This window comes from Ovis aries, chromosome 21 (genome assembly GCF_016772045.2).
Source record: "Ovis aries strain OAR_USU_Benz2616 breed Rambouillet chromosome 21, ARS-UI_Ramb_v3.0, whole genome shotgun sequence".
Classification (NCBI taxonomy): domain Eukaryota; kingdom Metazoa; phylum Chordata; class Mammalia; order Artiodactyla; family Bovidae; genus Ovis; species Ovis aries.
The window spans coordinates 17,746,677-17,771,962 of record NC_056074.1 but is presented as its reverse complement, the minus strand read 5'-3'; the positions used below and the strand labels follow the sequence as shown (position 1 = coordinate 17,771,962).

Below are 25,286 nucleotides of genomic sequence, written 5' to 3'. Positions count from 1 at the left end.
TGGACCTAGGAGAAGGGGTATGTGGTGTTTAGAAACAAACGGAGGAATGAAAAAACAACAATGATGACCTCGGTCTACCTATAGTTTTTAGCCCCTTAGTTCAAGAAAGACTCATATATTTTCTTCATCTTAGCTTCTTAGAGGACATATTATTTCTGCATTCTTATTTATGAATTCCTAGAGGTTTCATTTTCTTAATTCAACAGATCAATGCAGTTGGCTCCTGAAAGGAATGTCTGTGAAGAATAGTTTCTAATATTTGAACCTTTCAAGGGTGTGCCATTTACAACATTTTCAAGATTCTACTCTAACTAATGATGCTCTCACCATTAGATGATGAGTTAGTAATTATAACACCATCATAACACAGTGCCCCATTTTGCCAACTAAAATACTTTGCATGGTTGGAAACATTCTGAATATAAAAGTAAACTGAATAACAGTTGCAGTTTGATAACTGAAAGACTTATAAGCATTCAGTGAATGCTTAGAAAAGTACAATATTTCAAATATATAAGTGGAATATACTTATTAAAAATTATTTTCATATCAGCACTGTTTACTAGGATATAGTAATTCCATGAGGATCATGTAATTTACTAGGTACTATGGCCAGCTACTTTTATTTTTTGGTTTTTAAATAGGCTTTATTTTTTAGAGACATTTTAGGCAGAAAAGAGCAGAAAGTTCAGAGTTCGCATATACTCCTGCCCCCCACGCATAACCTCCACCATTATCAACATCCTCCACCAGAATGGTAAATCTTTTATAATCAATGAAACTACACTGATTCATGATTATCATCCATAGTCTCTAGTTTAGTTTAGGGTTCGTTCTTGGTGGTGTACATTCTATAGATTTTGACAAATATATGACATATATCCACCCTTACAGTATCATATAGAGTAGTTTCACTGACTTAATCTGTGGTTTAAGAAGCCCTTCAGGTAATTCTTGTGTACATTAAAATTTGACAACCATTTCATTGCAGAATTTTGAAAGCTAAGTAGAAAAAAAAAGTCAAAAAATTAAGACTGTATTAAATCCTTCATCTAAACTGAATGTGTACTTGATTTATCCTATTCTCTTATTTTATTGAGGTATAATTGATTTTTATTAGTTTCAGGTGTATAACATAGGCATTCAGTGTTTTATATTTTATTTAATAATGGCTATATTTGCTTGTGCTATACAATATATCCTTGATAATTAATTTATTTTATACATGATAGCATGTATATCTTAATCCTATATACCTGCCTTGCCCCTCCCCATCACCCCTTCCCTGTTGGTAACCACTAGTTTGTCCTCTATACCTGTGAGTCTGTTTTTTCTTTTTTGGATTTATTTGTTTTAGGTTTTTTTGGTTCCACATATAAGAGGTAACATAGACTGTGTCTTTCTCTGTCTGACTTTCATTGTATATATTTATACCAACATCCTTTTTATCCATTCATCTTTGAAGGACACTTAGGTTGCTTCCATATCTTGGCTATTGAAGCAATGCTTCTATAAACATTTAGGAAGATGTATCTTTTAGAATTAGTGTTCTTAGTCATATGAGTAACTCCCATACTGTTTTCTGTAGTGGTCGCACCAACTTAAAGCACCAGCAACATCTACTTGGGTTCTTTCTTCTCCACATCCTGAACAACATTTGTTATTTGTAGACTTTTTGATGATAACCATTCTGACAGATGTGAGGTGATATCTGTTTATGGTTTTGATTTGCATGTTCTTGATAATTAGCAGTGTTAAGCATCGTTTCATGTCTTATAATTTCATGGATGGTTTCTTTTGCTGTGCAAAACTTAAGTTTAATTAGGTCCCATTTGTTTATTTTTGCTTTTGTTTCTTTTCTTTTGGAAGTTAGGGGCTTCCTTCATAGCTCAGTGATAGAGAACCTGCCTGCAATACAATGAGTTCAGTCCCTGAGTCGGGAAGACCCCCTGGAGAAGGAAATGGCAACCCACTCCAGTATTCTTGCCTGGAGAATCCCAAGGACAGAGGAGCCTGGCAGGCTGCCGTCTGTGGGGTGGCACAGAGTCGGACATGACTGAAGTGACTTAGCAGCAGCAGCAGCCAGTATTCTTGCCTGGGAAATCCCTTGGACAGAGGAGCCCGGTGGGCTACAGTCCATGGGGTCATAAAAAAGTCAGACAAGACTTAGTGACTAAACAAAAAAACAACTAAACCTCCCACTTGATATTGTATAATCTCTACCATCAACCCCTCCCCCCAGCCCATGTCAACTAGTAACCTGATTTACATCCCTAGTCTTTTGTCTTTTCTAGGATATCCTATATATGGTGTTATACAAAATAAAGCTTTTTTTTTGTGACTACATAGTATAAGACATTAGAAATCCACCCATATTGTTATATATTTCAGACTTTATTTAAAACATGGCTCACTCTTTTTTAGTATTCCATTTCATGGATCTATGATAATTTGTTTACTATTCACCACTTAAGGGACATGTGGGTTATTTCCAGCTTTTGACTCTTATGGATAAAGATACTATAAGCATTTATGTATATATTATTTCTCTTGCATGAATACCTACAAAGAATTTGTCTATTTTATAAGAAACTATCAACCAGTTTCCCAGAATGACTATAGCATTTTGCATTCCCACTAACCTATTTTTCAAATATCACTTCATGTAACTATGATAATCTATTTGCATATATTCTTTTTAATCCTGCTGAAGAATCAGAACCTATAATCTTAGATGTAGAAAGACAAATGATTGAGGTCCTAATGTTAGAATGTTTGAAATTGGGTCTGCTCTGGAAAAATAGGAATGCTTAATCAGCCATCTGTAGCTCACCAGAATGTCTTCCAAACAGTAGACAAACATATCTGCTGGGAGATATGTCTTTCTTACAAACACTTTTTTGTTTGTAATAGTCCTCATAAAAAGCATTATTCTAATAAACACTGTTTATTATCTTAACAAACACTGTTCACCTTAACTTCTTAGCATTCTAGCAACTTCCCTCACCTCCTGAAACATTTGCCTGCTACCTCCCCTTTATATTCAATATATAACCTAAATATAAACTTGACTGTCAAATGAAATTCATGTTTATTTAATCTTTAACAATTTATAAAATAAAAATAAGCAGTAAAACTGAGCAATACATATCTGCAGGTATATGTATAGATATGCCTCAGTTCAGTTCAGTCTCAGTCATGTCTGACTCTTTGTGACCCCATGGATTGCAGCATGCCAAGCTTCCCTATCCATCACCAACTCCCAGAGCTTGCTTAAACTCATGTCCCTTGAGTCAGTGATAATATCCAACCATCTCATCCTCTGGCATCCCCTTTTCTTCCTACCTTAAATCTTTCCCAGCATCTGGGTCTTTTCCAGTGAGTCAGTGCTTCCCATCAGGTGGCCAGAGTATTGGAGCTTCAGCCTCATTATCAGTCCTTCCAGTGAATATTCAGGACTGATTTCCTTTAGGACTGACTGGCTTGATCTCCTTGCAGTCCAGGGGAATCTCAAGAGTCTTCTCCAATACCACAGTTGAAAAACATCAATTCTTCAGCACTAAGCTTTCTTTACAGTCCAACTCTCACATCCATACACACTACTGGAAAAACATTAGCTTTGACTAGATGCACCTTAATCGGCAAAGTAATGTCTCTGCTTTTTAACATACTGTCTAGTTTGTTTATAGCTTTTCCTCCAAGGAGCAAGTGTCTTTTAATTTCATGGCTGCAGTCAACATCTGCAGTGATTTTGGAGCCCCCAAAATGAAGTCTTTCACTGTTTTCCATTGTTTCTGCATCTATTTGCCATGAAGTGATGGAGCCAGATGCTATGATCTTAGTTTTCTGAATGTTGAGTTTTAAGCCAACTTTTTCACTCTGCTCTTTCACTTTCATCAAGAGGCTCTTTACTTCTTCTTCACTTTCTGCCATAAGGGTGGTGTCATCTGCATATTTGAGGTTATTAATATTTCTCCCAGCAATCTTGATTCCAGCTTGTGCTTCATCCAGCCTGGCATTTTGCATGATGTACTCTGCATATAAGTTAAATAAGCAGAGTGACAGTATATAGCCTTGACATGCTCCTTCCCAATTGGAACCAGTTCACTGTTTCATGTCCAGTTCCAACTGTTACTTCTTGACCTTCACACAGATTTCTCAGGAGGTCAGGTGGGCTGGTATTCCCATCTCTTGAAGACTTTTCCACAGTTTGTTGTGATCCACACAGTCAAAGGCTTTGGTGTAGTCAATAGAGCAGAAGTAGATATTTTTCTGGAATTTTCTTGCTTTCTTGATGATCCAACGGATGTTGGCAGTTTGATCTCTGGTTCCTCTGCCTTTTCCAAATCCAGCTTAAACATCTGGAATTTTATGGATCATCTTATGTTGAAGCTTGGCTTGGAGAATTTTGAGCATTGCTTTGATAGTGTGTGAGATGAGTGCAATTGTGTGGTAGTTTGAACAATCTTTCGCATTGCTTTTCTTTGTGATTGGAATGAAAACTGATGTTTTCCAGTCCTGTGGCCACTGCTGAGTTTTCCAAATTTGCAGGTATTATTGAGTGTAGCACTTTTACAGCAGCATCTTTTAGAATTTGAAATAGTTCAACTGAAATTCTGTCACCTTCACTAGCTTTTTTCATAGTGATGCTTCCTAAGGTTCATTTCTTCACATTCCAGGATGTCTGGCACTATGTGGGTGATCATACCATCATGGTTACCTGGGTTATGAAGACCTTTTTTGTATAGTTCTTCTGTGTATTCTTACCACCTCTTCTTAATATCTTCTGCTTCTGTTAGGTCCCTACCATTTCTGTCACTTATTTTGCCCATCTTTGCATGAAGTGTTCCCTTGGTATCTCTAATTTTCATGAAGAGATCTCTAGTCTTTCCCCTTCTATTGTTTTCCTCTATTTCTTTGCACTGATCCCTGAGGAAGGCTTTCTTATCTGTCCTTGCTATTCTTTGGAACTCTGCGTTCAAATAGGTATATCTTTCCTTTTCTCCTTTGCCTTTAGCTTCTCTTCTTTTCTCAACTATTTGTAAGTCCTCCTCAGACAACCATTTTACCTTTTTGCATTTCTTTTTCTTGGGGATGGTCTTGATCTCTGCCTCTTGTACAATGTCTCCACCTCCATCCATAGTTCTTCAGGTGCTCTGTCTATCATATCTAAACCCTTGAATCTATTTCTCAGTTTCACTGTATAATCGTAAGAGATTTTATTTAGGTCATACCTGAGTGGTCTAGTGGTTTTCCCTACTTTCTTCAATTTAAGTCTGAATTTGGCAGTAGGGAGTTTATGATCTGAACCACAGTCAGCTCCTGGTCTTGTTTTTGCTGACTATATAGTGCTTCCATCTTTGACTGCAAAGAATATAATCAATCTGATTTCAGTATTGACCATCTGGTGATGTCCATGCGTAGAGTCTTCTCTTGTGTTTTTGGAAGAAGGTGTTTGCTATGACCAGTGTGTTTTCTTGGCAAAACTGTTTGCCTTTGCCCTGCTTCATTTTGTACTTCAGGCCAAGTTTGCCTGTTACTCCAGGTATCTCTTGACTTCCTACTTTTGCATTCCAGTCCCCTATAATGAAAAGGAGATCTTTTTTGCGTATTAGTTCTAGAAGGTCTTGTAAGTCCTTATAGAACTGTTCGACTTCAGCTTCTTCAGCATTACTGATCGGGGCATAGACTTGTCTTACTGTATTATTGAATGGTTTACCTTGGAAACCAACAGAGATTTCTGTCATTTTTGAGACTGCATCCAAGAACTGAATTTTGGACTCTCTTGTTGACTATGAAAGTTACTCCATTTCTTATAAGGGATTCTTGCCCACAGTAATAGATATAATGGTCACCTGATTTAAATTCTCCTGTTCCTCTCCATTTTAGTTCACTGGTTCCGAAAGTGTTGATGTTCACTCTTGCCATCTCCTGTTTGACCAATTCCAATTTACCTTGATTCATGGACCTAACATTCCAGGTTTCTATGTAATATTGTTCTTAGAGCATCAGACTTTTTACTTCCACCACCAGTCACATCAACATCTCAGTGTTGTTTTTTCTTTGGGTCCGTCTCTTCATTCTTTCTGGAGTTATTTCTCCATTGATCTCCAGTAGCATATTGGGAGTTCATCTTTCAGTGGGTGTGCTTAGGTGATTCATTCTGTGTGTGTGAATTTTGCAGGGGAGGGTTGAAGAGAAGAACAATAAGCCACTTTCTTTAAATATTACCTTTTAAACAGTACAGTTTTTTGAACAGGTTTCGGTTTTTTCTTCCTGCCTAGAATAGCTGGATGTCTGACTCCCAAAGCAGAAATTAAGCTTTTCTCTTTCACTTCTAGACTAATTGAACTCTTTTTTTTGTTGTTTGTTTGGCTGCAAAGTTCATTCTTGTGCAGTTAAAGGAATTTTAATCTTGACATTTGAAAATGTAAATGAAATTAAGTCTCTAATTCATGTTTTTGTTCTTACAGTCAAAAAAAGTTCAATCCCAGCTGAAGGAACTTCGTTATGGGAAGAAGGATTTATTATTTAAGGTAAGCATCTTTCTCCCTACTTCCTGCAACTGACTGGTTCAATACCTAGACTTATCTATAATACTATTTAGCTTAAATTTAATTTCCAGGTTTTCACAGGAATTAGAGTTATATTTGACTGAATTGAAGGTGCTTTCATTTTATTGCCTACTTAATTAATGGAGATAAATATAGATATGGCTTCCTGGGTACATTCTTAATCAAAGGCAGACTTCATTTCAAGGTGTTTAAAGTCTCTTTGTAAACTTCAATTACTTTAATTCAACATTGAGGAATACTGCCTTTCAGAATGCTTACATTACAGTGAGCATATTTTGAACAATTTTCGAGAGATCAGGTTCACTGGCGACCTATATTCTTGACTTTCAGAGATCCCTGCATTAGTCTTTTTATTATAATCTTCATATTTAATCATGGTTGATTGATTTTCATTATTTATACTTTCCAAGACTGTAGGTAGACATCTATCACACACTATGATTATGGTTAACTGACTAATGCCTCCCAAATATATCTACTTGCTAATCCCTAGAACCCATGAATGTGATATTTTATGGCAAAAGGGACTTTGCAGATGTCCTTAAGTTAAGGATCTTGAGGTAGGAAGATTATCCTAAGTTATCTAGATAAATCCTGAGTATTCTGCACACATTTTTAATAAGAGTAATACAGGATGGCTTAAGTGAAAAAAAAAATTATGTAACCTTTGGAGAAGTTGAAGAAGGAAAGACAATGCAAAAGATTTTTCCACATAGCCTCTGGGATAAACAGCCCTTTCAACACATTGATGTTGCTCCGTAAAATTCCTTTCAAACTTCCAACTTTGCAAATTCTTAAGAGAATTAGTTGTGTTGTTTAAGTCACTGAGATCAAAGTAGTTTGTTATAGCAGCAAGAAGAAACTAATACAGATACTTCCTTTTATCTCCCTTGAGCAGAGAAGCTGAGCCTTTAATTGTGCTTGTGGTACACCTTCATTCCCAAATGCAGTAGAACAATAGAATATTAGGCTTTTAGTACTAGGAATAATACTTTGTTTAATAAGTAAATGTAAATTAATTTATGTGTAATATCTGTTTTTCAAAAATGTTTCCATGACAGTGATCAGTTCAATCTATAGGTTTAATTTGAGATAATTCTTCATGTAATTTAGTGTTTGGAAAATTCTTTAGTTTTTCTCATGAAAACAGTAAAAAATAACTTCTCACTTTTCTCTGACACATTTACTTTGGGATTAGAGTCATGCAAAGGTGTTCCTATCATGAGAACCAATATTTATTAAATTCTTATTCCATGCAAGTCATGAATCTGGGAATATTTTACCATTTAGTCATTCATAAACATGCTTCCTGTCATTCCTTTAACCTCTTTTATAACAAAATGTTCTTTAGCACACCAAGGAAAATGTGAATTAATTCTCATGAATGCTCTCTGACTCTCAGCCCTCTGCTCATTGTATATGATAGATAAAAGTAGAAAATCCAAGGTATTAATGTTTTCCTGTGTACCTTCAATCTTTCTTTTTTTTTAATTTAAATTTATTTTAATTGTAGGCTAATTGCTTTACAATATTGTATTGGTTTTGCCATACATCAGCATGAATCTGCCACGGGTGTACACTTGTTCCCCATCCTGAACCCCCCTCCCTCCTCCCTGCCCATACCATCCCTCTGGGTCATCCCAGTGCATCAGCCCCAAGCATCCTGTATCCTGCATTGAACCTGGACTGGCGATTCATTTCTTATATGATATTATACATGTTTCAATGCCATTCTCCCAAATCATCCCACCCTCGCCCTCTCTCATAGAGTCTCAAAAGACTGTTCTATACATCTGTGTCTCTTTTGCTGTCTTGCATACAGGGTTATCGTTACCGTCTTTCTAAATTCCATATGTATGCGTTAGTATACTGTATTGGTGTTTTTCTTTCTGGTTTACTTCACTCTGTATAATCGGCTCCAGTTTCATCTACCTCATTAGAACGGATTCAAATGCATTCTTTTTAATGGCTAAGTAATACTCCATTGTGTACATGTACCACAGCTTTCTTATCCATTCATCTGCTGACGGACATCTAGGTTGCTTCCATGTCCTGGCTATTATAAACAGTGCTGCGATGAACATTGGGGTACACGTGTCTCTTTCAATTCTGGTTTCCTCGATATGTATGCCCAGCGGTGGGATTGCTAGGTCATAAGGCAGGTCTATTTCCAGTTTTTTAAGGAATCTCCACACTGTTCTCCATAGTGGCTGTACTAGGTTGCATTCCCACCAACAGTGTAAGAGGGTTCCCTGTTCTCCACACCCTCTCCAGCATTTATTGCTTGTATACTTTTGGATCACAGCCATTCTGACTGGCGTGAAATGGTACCTCATTGTGGTTTTGATTTGCATTTCTCTGATAATGAGTATGTTGAACATCTTTTCATGTTTGTTAGCCATCCGTATGTCTTCTTTGGAGAAATGTCTATTTAGTTCTTTGGCCCACTTTTTGATTGGGTCATTTATTTTTCTGGAATTGAGCTGCATAAGTTGCTTGTATATTTTTGAGATTAGTTGTTTGTCAGTTGCTTCATTTGCTATTGTTTTCTCCCATTCTGAAGGCTGTCTTTTCACCTTGCTTAATAGTTTCCTTTGTTGTGCAGAAGCTTTTAATTTTAATTAGGTCCCATTTGTTTATTTTTGCTTTTATTTCCAGTATTCTGGGAGGTGGGTCTAGAGGATCCTGCCGTGATTTATGTCTGAGAGTGTTTTGCCTATGTTCTGAGACTCGCGCTCAGGGTATCTTGACTGTTACATTCAGCTCAGCTTTAGCTTCTTGCAGTCATCAACAACAAATAATTGAAATTGGAAAAACAAAACAAAACAACTGTGTGTGCGTGTTCATATTTGCAAAGAAATGTCTAGTTCTTTGATTTGCTTGTCATAATAAGATTAGGAATATAAGAAAAGAATCCCAGGCTCCCTAGAGCTGATAAGTTTGGAGTATTAGGCTGGGAGATTTATGTAAAGATAGAAGATCATATGAGGCTTTTAAAATTTGTTGAATATCCATTCTCAAATTGAAGAGTTATAATAGAAAAGTTTGGAGAAAAGAATAAGGAGATCCAATAACTTTCCATGATTTACTTCTTTGTTCTATGACAGCTCTTTGGGCTTCCCTGGTGACTCAGACTGTAAAGAATCTGACTACAATGCAGGGGACCCAGGCTCAATCTGTGGGTCAGAGAGACTCCCTGGAGAAGGGAATGGCTACCCACTCCAGTATTCTTGCCTGGAGAATTCCATGGACAGAGGAGCCTGGCAGTTTACAGTCCATAGGGTTGCAAAGAGTTAGGCATGACTGAGTGACTAACAGCTTCACTTTTTTCAAATATAGATTAGTAATTTATCAACTTTCAGAAATTATCCAAATCAGGATTGGTTGAAAATGTGAGACATTATTTGTAAACCTTATTATTTTATGTCAACTTGAGAAGAACACTTATATATGAAATCAGGTGAATTGTGTATGAATAGACCATGAAGTTGCATAAATTAGAATGTCATCCCCTATTCTCTTCCCAAACAATTTAATCTCTAGATTTTTTTTACATCCAATAGCAGGAGGTCTAGAAGCATGGCAATTTTTTAGCTAAATTAACTTATTTAGTACCTAAACTATGTCAGCAAGGACCCAGAATTGTTTGTCCGTATTTCAGACATTTTCATATCATGATAACTGACTTGTTCTAAACTTTAATTCCTCATTGTACAATGATAGTGTCTAAAGATCTATGTGACTGTGTACAGAGTCAGAGAAAGGGTGTGGGGGAAACGTTTGTCCTTAAGTGTCATAATTTTTATAAAGGAAGTACATTTTTAAGAAGTCTCCCCAAACTTGGGTGTGCATCTGTGTATAAAAGTGAGACTTCAGTGTTTTCAACTTCTACTATGAAAAATTGCTTCTTTTAGAAGTAAAGAAACCTAATTATTAATCGAGAACCACCCAGACAATTTCTGCCGTAATGTACTCATTCACTCATCTTGAGACAGCTTACATTTATATCATCTTATTTGCTTACTTTTATATCAACAGTGTACATTTTAGATATTGTATAAACATGTTAATTGAATTAATGAAAATATACATACATATGTACATGCACATGAATATATAGGCCAGGGCAGTAGATAGTAGGAACATTATAATTTTGTGATCAGAACCTATCTATGCACTTATTCAAATGAGTCCACAAAATATTTTGGGTAATAACTTGCTGAATCTTGAGATAAGTAGTAGAATATTTTATTTCCCTGAAAGTAGTTTCCTGAGCATCTATTCAATTTTGAATAGATTTGATGGTTTTTAGTGAAGATAGTATTTGAAGGAGCAGTGCTTACTACTAAAGCACATGAATTTTAAGAATAATGGAATGTGATGACAGTTGCAAGGCAGGTTGATAAATTCAGTGTCCTTATTAATGTTTGAGGGCTGGCTTTTGATTGAGGAAGGCAGCCAGTAGCAGTAAACATTCTATACTAAGGAAGGAAGTGAGGATTATTTGTCCAGGACTTGAGTACTTTTTATCCTCCTTAATTCAATTTGGAGTTGATATTCTCTGGAATACCCACACTCCATTGTGCTATTCTGTTTTACTTTTACATATATCTATTTTTAAAATTTTGATAGTATTATTTTCTTATTATAGAAAAATTTCAAAACATGTCTAAATGTATAAGGCCAAACAAACAAAAACCCAAAACACTTAAAACCCATTACTTGGAACATACTCAATATTTTGAAATTTTTATTTAAATAAATAAATATTATTTTAAGAAAGAATTTTTTTAAGTAGCCCAAACCAAAGGTGCTGTGTCATTTTTTTTAATATTCAATTTCTATATGTACTATAGGGTTTATAAAATAGTTAACAATTATTTTCTTTTTCACTTTTTCTAACTTAGTATTTGTATACTATATTCTTTTTGTATCGCTATTTAGTTCCTTTTGTATTAGGCATATCTGCTTTGTGATTAATGTATGTACATGTTAATAATCATAATATATAGATTATATATATTCTGCTTTTTTACATAATTTATAAAGGTATCTTTTATTTACAAAATAGAAACAGACTTACAGAACACACTTGAGGTTACCGGGTAGAAGAGGAGGGAGGGAAGAGATAGGGAGTTTGGAATTGACATGCACACACTGCTATATTTCAAATGGATAACCAACAGGGACCTTCTGTTGATTATTAGCACAGGGAACTCTGCTCAATATTAGTTAACAACCTAAATGGGAAAAGAATTTGAAAAACAATAGATACATGTATATGTATAACTGAATCACTTTGATGTATACCTGAAACTAACACAACATTGTTAATCAACTATACTACAACATAAAATGAAAAGTTTTAAGACTGTGTATTATGGCAAAAAATGTGTATTACAATTTTAAGTTATGCTTTGATGGAAAATGTTTTATTTTTAACTTAAGGTATAGTTTTTATTGAACACATATCCAACTATAAAGTAATTCACTAAAGTTATTGAAAAAATTTAATGCATTGATACCTGACACACATTATTTTTGGATTTGGATTTTTAACTTGAATGGAGGATAGCTGACAAAAATAATCACATATATTTAAAGGATACAACATGGTGATTTGATATACATATACAGTGTGGGGTGATTACCAAGATTAAAATAACTAACATCCTTCACCTCATATAGTTAACAGTTTTTCTGGGTGTATAAGAGAGTGATTTAGATCTACTCTCAGCAGTGCTGAATGATGCAATACCCCATTGTTAACCATAGTTCCCTATCCCATCAGTGTATTAAGAAAAAAAAAAATGTGTTTAAGGCTTTTATAGACCTATCCAGAGACCTGGGCATTCTCATTAAGGAAACTAGAATAAATGAAAGAGGCTTCTGGTGGTAAGACAGTAAAGAATCTACCTGCAATGCAAGAGACTCAGGTCTGATCCGTGGGTCAGGAGGATGTCCTGGAGAAGGGAATGACTGCCCACTCTAGTATTCTTGCCTGGAGAATCTCATGGACAGAGGATCCTGGTGGGCTACAGTCCGTGGGTTCACAAAGAGTTGAACACAACTGAAGGACTTAACGCTTAAGTAAATATGTTGGTCTGCTGAGGCTGACGTAAAAAGTACCATGGACCCGGTGGCTTAAGAACAGAAATTTATTTTCTCACAGTCTAAAGGCTGGAAAATCTGGGATAAGTCTGACAGAAGGAGAGCTAACAAGCTCTCTGGTGTCTCTCCTTACAAGGACACTAATCCTACAATATCAAGGTCCCACCCATATGACCTCATTTAACCTTAATGACCTCCTTATAGGTCCAATCTTCAAGTATAGTCACATTGAGGGGTAGGCTTTCAACATGAGTTTAGGGGAGACAGTTCAGTTCATTGCAGTAATTAAGTAATACATACAATAAAGCAATAAAAAACCTTGAGAAATTATAAAATGAAAATTACTATTTTAATTTGCCATAAAAATGATTTCTGGGCAATTTAAACATTTACTTTGAAATGTAATCCATTTAATTTCATTTATCAATACTTACTTTTTGTTGTTGTCATTTTGGTCATTTCAAAACAATTTACATTAATGTTTCCTCAGTTCAGTTCAGTCGCTCAGTCGTGTCCGACTCTTTGTGACCCCATGAACCGCAGCACGCCAGGCCTCCCTGTCCATCACCAGCTCCCAGAGTTCACCCAAACCCATGTCCATTGAGTTGGTGATGCCATCCATTCACGCCTCAAAATAAGTCTGTGATCACTCAGGGTATGTGATGCTGTCACCTTATCGTGTATCAGAAAAACAAGACCAAGAGAAGGTAAAAGACTTGTCCGAAATAATAGAACTAGTAAGTGGCAGAGTGTTATTCTAATCTAAGTCCTGTGACTCTACTATGTCACATTTTTCACAGTTACATTTCTGCTTTGATTCTTGGGGGGATTTATAGATTATACTTTTCAGAAATACTTTCTACTATACTCAAAGATTAAAAGGGCACATAGAAAACAGACTTGTGGACAAAATGGGGGAAGGAGAGGATGGTACAAATTTAAGAAATTAGCACTGACATATAATATAAACATGTATAAAATAAATAAATAGTGGGAAGTTGCTGTATAACCCAAGGAGCTTAGGCACTCTGTGACAACCTGGAAGGGTGGTATGTGGGGGAGGGGGGCTCAAAAGCAAGGAGATATATATATATAATTATGACTGATTTGCTTTATTGCAAGACAGAAACCAACACAACATTGTAAAGCAATTACCCTCCAAGTAAGAAATATTTTAAATTTTAAAAGCATTAAAAGAACAAATATGCATAGATGGAAATATAACTTGTCAACATAAAAATAATCTGTCAGAAACTAATATTCAATGCATTTGCTTGAAAATATAAGGATTATTATTATAAAAATGGTTTCAGTTTAGAATTGGCAATTGCTTGAAACAGCAGATTCTTTTCTAACTCCCTATATTCTTATTATCTACTCTACTAGTTTTTAAAACTGTAGTATTGTTTTAAAAGTATATTCTGTGATTTAAAAAAAGGGAGAAATTTAATTGACCTTGCCCAAATCAACCCAACTTTTCAGACTTGCTCCTCCCCCATGCTTTAAAACATAAAACCAACTAGCCTGACTTATTTTCTTATTATTCACCAGATAATGGAATATATATGCATGTTTTAAATGTTTTAAATATATGCATGTTTCTTAGCAGAAGTCATATCAAATTTAAGTCTACTAAACTTTAATTTTTCTCCAAAAATGTAGAAAATATTCCAAATACTGAAAGTCACTAAAAGTGCAGGTCTTTAAAAGAAGCCAATGCAGAACTTTATAAAGTGACTTCTTCTGTGATTATAGAACTTCAGTCTAAGTTCCAGACTTCAAGTTCATTCAGTCCTCTAAAATCATTGGTTGAGAATGCATTATCTGTCAGGAACTGAGCAAAGTGAGTTTTTTCCATTGGACCAAGATTCCTTCACACTTCAAAGGGATTTAAAGTCAGTGGATGAATTTCAGGACGATATTGATTCCTCAGAATTTTTTCATAATTCTTATAGAGTTGCATATGGCATTTCTCTTGGAGAGGAGCTTATATAATTTATCAGATTATCAAATGATCTATACATATCCAAAATTTAACCATTTAGGAACCATTGCTTTACATCCTGGCCCTCACCTTCTACCATGTTAAGCATGTTTAGGCAGTGATAAGCAGAGCCATCTCTGGCTGTTATTGAGAATACTGTGCTTATTCCAAGTTTCTGTGTTTTCTTTCTTACTCTGTTCACTTATTAGAAAACTCAGGTGTATTCTATAACTGCCAGGTTGATGATTCTGTTAGAAACTATTTTCATAAAATGTTTATAACTTTAACATTTTTAAATTTTACCACTTTAATCATGTTTTATCATTAATTCATAATTTGAAAAAAATTTACATAGGAAAATAAAACACGTTAAGTGACTTAAGCCAGGTACTGTAAATACATTTTAAAAAGTGACTCTCTTTGTGTGTCCCCGCCCCATACCCTGGGCCTGCCTATCTTTTCCCTTGCTAATGATTCATGGGGTTCTTTTCCACTGAGCTTAGATCTAGTCTGGGCATCATTCTCATTCCAAGCAACTCCTAAAAGTTAGTCACAGTTGGTATCTATCTGCCATCCCTGAATGAGCTCTAACTATTTTGCATGTAGCCAGTCTCCAGTTTCTAGAAAGAGACTCTGCAATATTTGCTCACTGTTGCCCTACCATTGTAGCAAACGGACAACCATTACGTGTTGCAAAGTCTTTGTACAGAAAAGGTCTAAAGGCTAAGGAATTTAGGGAATAAGGCATAAGTGTGAATCTTTCTGCAAAAATTCAAAGTGAGTACAATGAACTTTAGACCAGCCCTAGAACATTTCTTCTTGGGTCTAAGATATTAGAATGAGCCTTGAACTGCTGACCTTTGCTACCCATTCTTCTTCTATCCATAATTTTGCATATATATCTGGGTTTATCAAACTGTCCTCCCACTGTGAGTGGCCCTCAGTCTTTGCTAGGTTCAGCTGACTTGGCACAGGTCCCTGCTTGGATCACATATAGAACAGTGACACCATCATGAGACCTTTGGGAAAAATCACCTTTTTTGGTGGCATTTGACAGGGGGACTGCTATTTCAGTTCTAGGCACAACAGTCAGCAATTGCTGCACTCCTTTCTTTAGGTCCTAAATGCTTCTATTTTAAGTACATTTAAACTTTTTCTTTCCCAGTGAGAGACATCAGTTTCTTCTGAGTACTCTAAAAGTTCAACATGTGCTTCTGATCAGAAGTTGTCTTAAATTCTGAAATTATAGATTAGCAATTATAACCTTTCATAGAGTCAATTTGAGCATTAGGCATACTGCTCAGGGACATGTGCCATCCTCAGATAGCTTTTCATCTCTAATTAAAATAGAAAGCAATTACAATACTATCTGTGCTAAACATAATTCTTTATTTTGAATATAAAATGAAGAGAACAATGAAGAAAACACACAGCAATTTCATGCATCATACAGTTTTTAAATGCCTTGTTTTCTATATCCTTTATCTTAATGGTGATGCCAACCATAATTTTAGAAAACAAGGGCAGATTTTTGTTCTCTTTTGAGTACTACTTTTGGTAACACATTTAGATGTTCTCCTTTGTCTTGGCAGGAGACATTTAAGAAGCGCATTTGTGAACCTAACTTTTCGTTCCATTCCATTTCATTTCACTGCTGTTACTCAGTTACTAGAATGTTTCTTAAACTACGCATAATAAAAAAGAAGAAAGCAGTTACTCTGAAAGTAATTGAATGGAAAGCTGCTGCAACAGAAGCAATTTAGAATCATTTTAAATAGGAAAATTCTCCGTAAAGTTCATAGTTTATAAAAGGAATATGCTGCTTATGAAGGCAAGAGCAGAATCTGTTAGCAGTGCATACTGGGAGTCTTCTTCCGTATCTTCTTCCCTGCTATTGTCATTCTAACTTAACAAACCCCATTTGAAAAACACATCAGATTAACTTGTTACATAAATTTTCAGCAATATAGAACCTTCACATTAGAAGGATCCTGTAACACACCAAACTCCAGTTCTTGCCCAGTATTGGCTATTATCCCTAATGTCATGATTCCCTGCAATGGGGGAGACAAGGGTTCGATCCCTGGGTTGGGAAGATCTCCTGGAGGAGGAAATGGCCACCCACTCTAATATTCTTGCCTGGAAAAATTCCATGGACAGAGGAGTCTGGTAGGCTGTAGTCCATGAGGTCACAGAGAGTCAGACACAACTTAGCGCACATACACATCCCTAGAGGCATTGACTCTGGTTGTAAATATTCAGTGATTAAGGTTCACAACATTCCAAAGCAGGCGTTTTCCTTCTTACAGAATTCTGATTATTGAAGAATCCCCTTCTCACACTCAAGTATAGTTTTTTTATACACCTGATTCCCACAGAGACGCCAAAATCATTCTAAAAAGTAATGTATTTTCCCCCCACAGTCTCCTCTTGTGGTTTCTTCCTTATTCTTTGTCTCTATTTGCCCTTTCTATTCTTCACTCCCTCACCACTAAGAGGCCTTCAGAAGGAGAATTTAATTATGTGATGTAATTGTTTCTCAGTCTGAAAAATATTTGTGGTTTCTTAACCAAGAGTAGAACTCAGTTTACTGCTAGTGATGAAATAACCTGGGAAGGTGAAATGGGGTGCATTATTTGAGTAGGCAACGAAACTCATTTCAATGCTCAGAATCCATGCTACGTCATCAGAAGCCAACATTTACAGTCACTAGCACACATTTTTCAGTTTTCTTCCCAATCACGTAATCTCTTCCTTTTTTCTTTTTGAGGTATACTTGACAAATGACAGTATGTTGGTTTCAGGAGTACAGCATAGTGATCGGATATTTGTATATGCCACAAAGTGATCAGCAGAGTAAGTTTAGTATATATTCATCACCATAAATAATTGCAGTTGTGTGTGTGATAAGATCTTTTAAGGAAGATTTATTCTCCTAACAACTTTTAAATATGCAATTCAGTATCACTAACTATAGTCACCATGCTGTGCATTGCAACCCCATAACTTTTATGACTGGGAGTTTGTACCATTTGGCCCCCTTTACCTATTTCATCCACCTCCCATCCACTGCCTCCAGCAACCACCAATAATCTTCTTTTTTGTGAAATCATGATTAGCATATCCTCCCATCCTGCCCCAACCATTGCTACTCCACTCCTCTAGAAGTAGAGTATGAAAATTCCCTGAGGCTGGAAAAATCCATATGGGATATATATGTGTAGAAACTCTATGATTATATAATATTTGGGGTGAAATCTTTTAGCTTATTCAGTGCTTCTTGCAGCAAGTTAGATAAAACTTGGCACAATTAAGAAACACTTACTATGGGGCCTAAGAGTGCTTTGCAGGCTACAAGAGAAAGAGAAAATAGCACAGCTAAGACTAGTTTACAATTTTGACTAATCCATGTGTAAAAAGTCTTACTTATGTCAACCCTAAGCATCATCTTCTGAATATTTATTTTGTCTATTTCTTCTTCCTTAGTGAATGTAGCTTGATGTGACAAAAATAGTATGTGCTTGCAGTCAGGGGATCTGTATTCTTTATGATTTCTTTCCTTTGAAAGTGAAAGTCGCTCAGTTGTGTCTGACTCTTGGCAGCCCCATGGAATATACAGTCCATGGAATTCTGCAGGCCAGAATACTGCAGTGGGTAGCCTTTACTTTTCCCAGGGGATCTTCCCAACTCAGGGATCAAAGCCAAGTCTCCCACATTGCAGGCAGATTCTTTACCAGCTGAGCCACAAGGGAAGCCCAAGAATACTGGAGTGGGTAGCCTATCCCTTCGCCAGGGTATCTTCCCAACCCAGGAATCAAACCGGGGTCTCCTGCACTGCATGCGGATTCTTTACCAACTGAACTATCAGGGAAGCATCTTTCTCTTGCCTGGAAATTAAGGTTAATTAGTCGCATAACCTTGTTAGGTATTAATCCTGTCAGTAAACTGTGGATAAGATCAATACACACACTTCAACGTTATTTAATAGGATCAAATGAGATTGTATATGAAATTCTATAAAATTTCTTGCAACCATTCCATTATCAATGATTGTTTTTGTCTTTTATTTCTAGAGGGAAATATATTTTTTAAGATAATACCAGATCACGTTTTCAGAGTCTAAACAGATACTGTTCTTCAGTTCAGTTCAGTTTCTCAGTCATTTCTGACTCTTTGCGACCCCATGAATTACAGCACGCCAGGCCTCCCTGTCCATCACCAACTCCCAGAGTTCACTCAAACTCATGTCCATCGAGTCAGTGATGCCATCCAGCCATCTCATCCTCTGTCGTCCCCTTCTCCTCCTGCCCCTAATCCCTCCCAGCATCAGAGTCTTTTCCAATGAGTCAACTCTTCACATGAGGTAGCCAAAGTACTGGAGTTTCAGCTTTAGCATCCATCCTTCCAATGAACACCCAGGACTCATTTCCTTTAGAATGGACTGGTTGGATCTCCTTGCAGTCCGAGGGACTCTCAAAAGTCTTCTCCAACACCACAGTTCAAAAGCATCAATTCTTCGGAGCTCAGCTTTCTTGACAGTCCAACTATCACATCCATATATGACTACTGGAAAAACCATAGCCTTGACTAGATGGACCTTTGTTGGCAAAGTAATGTCTCTGCTTTTGAATATGCTATCTAGGTTGGTCATAACTTTCCTTCCAAGTAGTAAGTGTCTTTTAATTTCATGGCTGCAATCGCCATCTGCAGTGATTTTGGAACCCCCCAAAATAAAATCTGACATTGTTTCCCCATCTATTTCCCATAAAGTGATGGGACCAGATGCCATAATCTTTGTTTTCTGAATGTTGAGCTTTAAGCCAACTTTTTCACTATCCTCTTTCACTTTATCAAGAGGCTCTTTAGTTCCTCTTCACTTTCTGCCATAAGGGTGTAGTCATCTGCTTATCTGAGGTTATTGATATTTCTACCGGGAATCTTAATTCCAGCTTGTGCTTCTTCCAGCCCAGTGTTTCTCATGATGTACTCTTCATATAAGTTAAATATATATTCTTAGTCGCATTCAAGAATTATGTCATAACTTTTCAACTCAAACCTTCATACTTTGTAGTCTCCAGAATATATAAAGCTTTATGATCTAGAGTTGTTTGGGAAGCCTGGAGAAGAACAGTTAGTTGATTTTCTTCATTTTAGGCAAATGTATGTGTATACACACACACACATATATACAAAGGCAAAAGGATCTTCAACACATTCTAGAGAGAACTCATATTTTTAAAGTATTTACATAGCAATGAAGTACTAAAGGAATAAAGCTTTTTAAAAATGAAATTGTTGGGATACATTTTTTTCCTAATAAAGGTTTACATAAGTTTATTTTTAAAAAATGAATGTAGAGACCAAGAACTAGATGCAATTTCTTAATATAATCGCACTTAACCATTGCTTGGAACAAAGATGGGGAAGATGATAGTCTTCTTTCCAGCTGCCTTTAATGTATTGTTTATGGGAATAATAAATGGATGTTGTCTCTAATCTCATTACTTGTGTAAGAAGCCTTTGCTTTAAATAATTCGGTTTCTTGCTTGGTTTTTATCTTGGACAAATTTGATATGCAGATATACTGATAATTTATTCATTAAAATCTATAAAATCTTCTAAAATAATACTGAATTTAGTCCTCTGGATTTTTCTTTTTGTTTCAAGTTGAGCAGAAACTGTGTTAACTCAGTATTATAACACTCCCCCTTTCTTCATGTGTTGCATTTGCTCTTACTTTAGGTGCATTGTGGATAACTGTGATCTTATATTTAATATTTTCACTTATCTGAGCCCTTCTATTTGCATACTGCTTGGATTTTAATGTTAATCTGTAAGAGTTTGGTAGTACTCAAACACAGTCTTATAGACTGCCTATTCAATTGTGGTTATTTTAATAATGATACTCAGCTTTACTGAATGAGGATGGTCTGTTGGTATTTCATAAATTTTAACATAATGTAGGGACTACCCATATGTCTTGTTAAAAGGATATTCTGAGTCCGTAGGTCTGGGATGGGGCTTGAGATTCTGCATTTCAAGCAGGACCTTAGGCAGTACTGACTGTATTGGTCTATGAGGCCCTAGGGCATTTAATTAATCTGATGTTAAAGGGTTTTACTTTTCTTTTTCTTAATTTAAAAATTCTTTAGACATTGGTGTTAGAGAATGAAGGAGCATTTGAAGTGAGATGATCTGAATTCCCTTTCAGACTTTTCAGTTAATTTACGAATGTTTCTTTGGTATATGGACCTTTGAAAGCAGGTATTTGCATGCATTTGTTATTTAACATCTGCCCTCCTCCCCTTGGTTTTCACTGATCATAGCTGACATTTTGTAGCAGACATACACAAAACTGACTGGACTCCCTCAGTAAAGGAGATAGGCTAGTTTATAATTACTCTTAATACATTATGGTAAGTGCTTCCCCCCCACCCCAAGCAAAATTAGTTTATTTGAGAGGGGAAAGGGATACCAGAAGGAGACTAGGGAAGTGAGTCAGGGAAGGAAAGAAGGTCAGTAAAGGGTCCATTATCAAGGTATCCACAACTGAGAGTGAGACAGCTCCATGGGAAAAATATGAAAATGAGATCATATACGTTAGAATTATCCTGCTTGTGGCATCCTGATTCCCAAGAATCATAGGCTGGGGCCTGTTCCAAGGTGGTGGTAATTCTTCATCACTTCCCACTAGCCCTAAGCATGGCCAGAACGTCTTTTAGTGGTTGGGGATGGGGTGGAGGAAATCCCTCAGTCATAGGTGCAGATATAGGCACTTATCCATAATCAGGAGCACACTGAAAGATTGGCAAGTATAACAGTGCAGTGACATAATATATTGTCATTAAATATGAAAAATAAGCCATGTGCATATTTATAAACAGAAAAAGTTGTCAAATAGCACAATACTCTCATGCAGTGTCTATAACCATGCAAAAGCAAAAACTAGTTATGTCATTAGAATACATAGAATCTTATCTACCACTCTTGGAAGACAGGGCATGAGAGAGATCAGTAGATCAATTACTACATCAGGACCAGCATCATGGAAGAGTGACATTGGGTTAGATCTTGAGGGCATTGCAACGAAGTCTGTGCTTGATATTTACTCAGTAAATATTTTGAAATGAAGGAAATAGGAAAGGAGGGAAGAGTCAGTAAATGAAGAATGCTATCTTTCTTGAGAAAACAGCATAACATACATTACTATTTAGGAAGTTATTATAGGAACTTGTTGAAATGTATGGTAAATGTGGAAAGAAGCTAGAAGAGATTACGAAGACAAAATGATGCCAAATCAAGAGGGGCATTAACAGGCATATTATTAATAATTTTGACCACATTAAAAGATGCTCAGCATTACTAATTATCAGAGAAATGCAGGTCAAAACTACAATGAGGTATCTCCTCACAGTGGTCAGAATGGCCATCATCAAAATCTCTTGTTGTTGCTATTCAGTTGCTAAAGTCATGTCTGACTCTTTGCAACCCCATTGACTTCAAAACCAATGGAATATTACTCAGCCATAAAAAGAACAAAATAACTCCACTTTGCAGCAACATGGATGGATCTAGAGATTGTTATACTGAGTGAAGTAAGTCAGATACAAGAAGACCAACATCACAGGACATCAGTTATATGTGGAATCTTAAACAAAGGATGCAAACAAAGTCAGTTACAAAACAGAAGTAGAATCATAGATATAGAAAACAAATTTATGGTTACCAGGGGATAAGGGTGGGAGGGATAAATTTTGAGACTGGAATTGACATATACATACTACTGTATATAAGATAGACAACTAATAAGAGCTGAGGCTTCCCTTGTGGTCCAGTGATTAGGAATCTGCCTGCCAAATGCAGAGGACCCAGGTTTGATCCCTAGTTCGAGAAGATCCCACATGCTTCAGAGCAACTAAGCCCATACACCACAACCCCTGAAGCCTGCATGCCCTAGAAAAGCCACTTCAAAAAGAAGCTGTGAGCCACAAGGAAGAGAGGCCCCCACGCGCTCCAGCTAGAGAAAGCCTGCACACAGCAATGAAGACCCACCACAACCACATATAAATGAGTAAATAAATCTTTCAAAACAGAAAAGGAGCTTACTGTGTAGCACAGGGAGCTCTACTCACTACTATGTAACGGCCTATATGGGAGAAGGCTCTAGAGGTATGTGTGTACCTGACTCACTTGACTGCACACCTGAAACTAAGACATTGTAAGTCAGATAGACCCAATACTTGTTCTTTTTAAATAAAATAATACTTTCAAAGTGTCAATAAATGTATGGATAGTTGCTTCTCTTTGTTAGTGGGAAAAATGGTCCATTTCCTGCTGGCTTGTATTTGAATATCAGCTTCCCTCTCGGATCTCTAAGACTCCCTCTCCTCCTCCCGTGGGGCCTGGGGCATGGCTTATCCTTCCAGTCAGTGAGGTATATGCCAGCAGCAGCTTGACACTGAGTAGGTGCTTCTGACCCATCAGCAGGCCTATAGGTTCCGGTTCTGTTTTCTTTCTTCCCTTTTTAGAAACTGGTTAATGACTTAAAAATGTCTTCTGACTTCAAAGTAGATATAGGACAAAAGGAGAGAAGAAAGAAGCCTGATGATATAGAAGCATTATTCTCAGACAACAAATAAAAAAAAATAAAAAATAAAAACCCACATTACAATCTAATATTTTCATATTTCTTTTTAATAAGCAATTTAATGAAAATGGAAACTGTATTGCTACTTAATGGGGTATAAAATTTTTCTCATTTAAAATTATCTACTAGGCTATGAAAAGAGAAGTAGAATAAAATATTCTGGGTATTAAGGAAAAATGGGAGCACTTGGGAGTCTTACCTATTTTAGGCATTTAGTAAGCCTGTATTTTATTCACAACTGTTCTTACTATCTTCATCTCCAACCCATAGAAGAGGCAGGATTATGCATCAGTTAGTAGCAGAGACTCTGGAATCAGGCCTCTGTGTTTAATACTGTCAGGTTCAGTATGGATTTGAACAAGAGAAGTACACATATGTCCTTTTTTTTTTTCCTCACATGTAAAATGAGATTAATGATAGCTTCTATATAATAAACTTATTTTGAGAATCTAATGATACAATAGCATCTGATACAGATACTAAATGTGCAGTTAGTATTATCTATTATTGTTTAAAAAACAGGATCATTCTTTTGATCATAGTATTGATAAGCATGATTTTGTGATTCTAACACTAACTTAGGTGGAATCCAGATTTTCTTGAGTTGAATAACCTTGTTGAGCTGTTTTTGCATCTGTAAAATGGCAAAATCATTACTACTCTATAGAAATGTTGGTTGTATAGATAATGTGTGAATCAGCAGTTGCCTTCATCTTCCCTTCTAGTTTATTTTTTCTAAATATATACAGACAGAAATATACAATTTTTGCCGCCCCCACCTTTTTCATGTTGCTCATAGGCAAGACTGAGAAGATTAAAAGGTACTGTTTTTTCCTCCATTTGCCAGTTAATTATTACTTTGGTTGTTTCCTGTTTGGCACTATTGTGAATAATGCTGCAGTGAGCTCTCAAACAGAAATCTTTCGTGCACATATATTTTCATTGTTCATGAGTAAATTCTGAAGTAAGATAGTTAGGTGATATGCTATGTTTAATTTTGTAAGAAACTGCCACATTTTTTCTAAATTGAATGTATAGTTGCATTCCTGCCAGTAGAGTGTATCAATGTACTCTACTTTGCTGCCGATACTGGTTTGGTCAGTCTTTTAAGCTTTACCTTTTCTAATCATGTATCTTCATCAAGCATAATAATTTATTATTTGCTTCTCTAAGGATAATGATATTGAATAATTTTCATATGCTTATTTTACATTTATATATCTTTTTTGAAATGTCTATTTAAATACTTTGTTCTTTTTATAAAAGTGTTTTATTTGTGTATTGGATTGCTTTCTAATAACTGAATATTAATAGTTATTTATATATTCATCCTAGGTAGAAGTTCTTTATCAGATGTATATTTTACAAATGATCCCTCCCACTTTGTGGCTTGAATTTTCACTTTCCTAGCTGTGACTTTCATAGGGAAAAAAATCTTATTTTTTATTAAATCAGTTATAAATGTTACTTTGATATTAAAACTGTTTTTGTCTATCTAAGAAATATTGGCTTAATCCAGGGTCATAAAGTGTTGCCTCTTTGGGCAAGGTTTGTGTTTTCTGTTAGACATTTTATATTTTTCAGCCCTTATACTTAGGTCTGTGGTACATTTCATTGGGTTTTGTATGAAGTATGAGTTGGTGAACTGGGAGGACCTTTTCTTCTATATTGATATTCAGTTGTTTCAGTTTCACCATAATTATTTTTAACAAAGCGATGACTGAGCTGAGAACTGACCAATGATGGTATAGAAGCATACTCAGAGTAGTACAGAAACACAGCACTTCATTCATGGGTTTCTACATGGGAAGTCCAGATACAACTCTATTGATTAGGGGTATGTTATGACTCCTTGCTCTTACCCTGCAGTGCACCACTTAGGTACTCTGAAACTAGACTACGCAAAAAAGTTTGCCACTGACTACAGTGATTTTAGGCAACTTTTTTTCAACTCTGGGTCTTAGTTTCT

At 36.0% G+C, this 25,286-nt stretch overlaps 1 protein-coding gene across 3 annotated transcripts in view; it reads left to right on the top strand.

The window, feature by feature from the left end:
- Positions 1 to 25,286, top strand: part of LUZP2 (leucine zipper protein 2) — a 517,618-nt gene that overhangs the window by 386,346 nt on the left and 105,986 nt on the right. For all 3 annotated transcript variants that reach the window (XM_015103087.4, XM_042237695.2, XM_012102275.5), the window contains exon 7: positions 6,474 to 6,536. In XM_015103087.4, the coding sequence (XP_014958573.1) occupies positions 6,474 to 6,536 (63 nt within the window). The remainder of the gene's footprint in view (positions 1 to 6,473; positions 6,537 to 25,286) is intronic.